The sequence below is a fragment of the Cryptomeria japonica genome, chromosome 1 (assembly GCF_030272615.1).
Source record: "Cryptomeria japonica chromosome 1, Sugi_1.0, whole genome shotgun sequence".
Classification (NCBI taxonomy): Eukaryota; Viridiplantae; Streptophyta; class Pinopsida; order Cupressales; family Cupressaceae; genus Cryptomeria; species Cryptomeria japonica.
This window is the reverse complement of record NC_081405.1, coordinates 172685831-172688189: the sequence shown is the minus strand read 5'-3', so window position 1 is coordinate 172688189 and position 2359 is coordinate 172685831. Positions and strand designations below refer to the sequence as shown.

The window sequence follows — 2359 nt, the reverse complement described above, 5'->3', positions numbered from 1 at the left end:
CTTCACACTCTTTGATTTTCTTATCTATCTCTATAGTGAACTTAAAAAATAGGAGACATGACTTGTAGATTTTTCCACATTCATTTAATGCCTCTTGAATTCACTTCAAACCAGTTATTAGACTGACCCTATCACCTTCAACCATTCTCAAAATTGTCCTTAACCTCATAGCATTAAATTGTTTGAAACTTTTATATTTGTCGCTTTCTCAAGAGATTCAAAATGAGAATCTACTGCCTTAAGCATACTTCATAGCTTACCGGAGGGCAAGTCAAGTGTGTCTTACTTGTAGGTTGGTAAAATTTTCTCAAGATCACTTATGGCCAAAGATATAAGCTCCTTATCTTCAAAGTGAGACTTCAACAAGTCTTCACTGGCTTTTGCTTGAGCGAGAGCTGCAAACTTTAGTGCTTGCATAGGAGATAATGAATTAAGATTGATAGGCCCTTGGATAAGATCAGTATCACTTATTATATGCTTTCCCTTGGTGGATTTTGTTGTGTCCCTTGCCACTAGAACCTATTCAATCTTTCCTTCATCCTTCTCCTTCTCTTCCATCTCTACATCCCCTGCCTTCTCATCACCAACCTCCTCGACATTCTTCTCTGAATCAACATTCATCACTGAAGGATCTTGAACTGCTTCACTGAAGTCTGCAATCTACTAACCATCATCGATATCATCTGCAACAATAGGTTCAGTTGTCTATACATCTGACTTCACAATTTTTGGTTCATTTCCTAGGGGTGGTATCCCAAGGACATCCGGAACAAACTTATGAACACTTTCTTGAGATCTTTTAGGAACTACATCATAATAATATTTCTTTATTATTTCTCTCAAAAAATTTCAAGTCTCCTTATGAACCTCTTCATTTTTTCCAATCATTATTTTATTTACATGAGTTTTGCTTCTAAATTTTTATTTATTTTCCTTGAGTATTATATCAACTTTTGTCTTGGCAATGACAGGACAGAGTTGCACTAGCTCATACTCCCTAATTTTCTCCTCTTATACTCTTGCTGCTTCTTTTCTCATACCAAAAATATCATATAGACTCTTAGGGACTTCGTATGCAATCTCAATAAGTGCCCTGCTATACTTATTCAAATATACAATAGTAGCTTCTTCTTGAGACCTCTTCCCTTTTTCATCCAAACGATCATAAAATTGGGAAAGCAATTTAACATTACCTTGTTTTGTTATTGCTTCCTTGACTTTCTTAAGTTATTTCGGATGGATCAACTTTAACTCTTGGCTTCTTGTTGGTCTAACTTCCATTGGAGGATTGCATCTTCACAACCCTAGTAGTAGTAGCGTTCTTCTTTACTTCTCTCACTGCTTCATCTGATTCAGTCTCTTCTTCCACAATGGTTGTTGCATAAACTCTTTCAGATTTCCCTTTCTTCCTCTTCTCATCTTTGTCAGATGGTTTGGATTGAGGCTTAGGTGGAAGAACAAGCTTTTGAGCATCGGAGGAAGGTGTTGCCTTCCTTGTTTGCCTTGGCTTCAGGGAAGGAGATTTTGGTTTGGTCTTCTTAGGTTTCACCATATCCTCTTCCTTCAAGATATTCTTCTCTCGGGCTCTCCGAACTACCTCCTTTACGATTCCCATGTTTTTCGGTAGTTGCTCCACTTCCTTCCTCTCTTTCCTCTGCATTCCAGGTTTGGTGAACTGAGAATGCAGACTCAAGCTTTTCTCCTTATATGTTCCAAAGCTTTCCTTTGTAGTGTCTACTGGATTTCTCAAGAGGTGTGGATCATATGCAGCAAGAATATCACCACTAACCTCATACCCCATGGGCATGATCCAAACTATCCTAGGTTCGATATCAAGAATTGATCGATGTCCACCATAAAGCATATGGTCCAGTCTTCATACTTCTCCACAATTTCCTTAGGGATCATTTCCCTGCTCTACATCATGCCTTGGAAAGTTTTAAAGTAACCCCACATAATAGCTCTCTGAGCTTGTGCATCACTTAATTCACTTAGAGTTTCTTTTATCTATACTGTCATTGGCCTGTCATAGGCCCCTTGAACTTTACCTATACCGGGGACCTCATTCATGAAATAGAAGTACAAGTAGATAATCAAGGTACCAAACTTGAATACATGCTTTTTATCCTGCTTTATCTTCTTTAGATTATTCAAGAGCTAACTCCGGAGCACCTCACATAGATTATATAGCTTATCCTCCTTGAGAATTTGAAAAGTAGCGTAAATTGTCGTATTGGATACTGAGTTATCTTTGTTGGACTGATAAACTTTGTAACTTGTCACCATGGATGCAAATCTAACATCATATTCAATAATGTCACTGATTGTCATCGATCTTCCATCATGTTCAGAATCGGTT

The 2359-nt window shown here is 37.8% G+C and overlaps 1 protein-coding gene across 1 annotated transcript; it reads right to left on the bottom strand.

The window, feature by feature from the left end:
* Positions 1–519: 519 nt before the first annotated feature.
* On the bottom strand, positions 520–1801 carry LOC131036073 (uncharacterized). The gene is made up of 3 exons (XM_057967866.2): positions 1276–1801; positions 1018–1145; positions 520–660 (listed from the first exon to the last, which is right to left on the bottom strand). Exons 1-3 carry the CDS (start codon positions 1799–1801, stop codon positions 520–522), a joined length of 795 nt encoding a protein of 264 aa, XP_057823849.2.
* Positions 1802–2359: the final 558 nt, after the last annotated feature.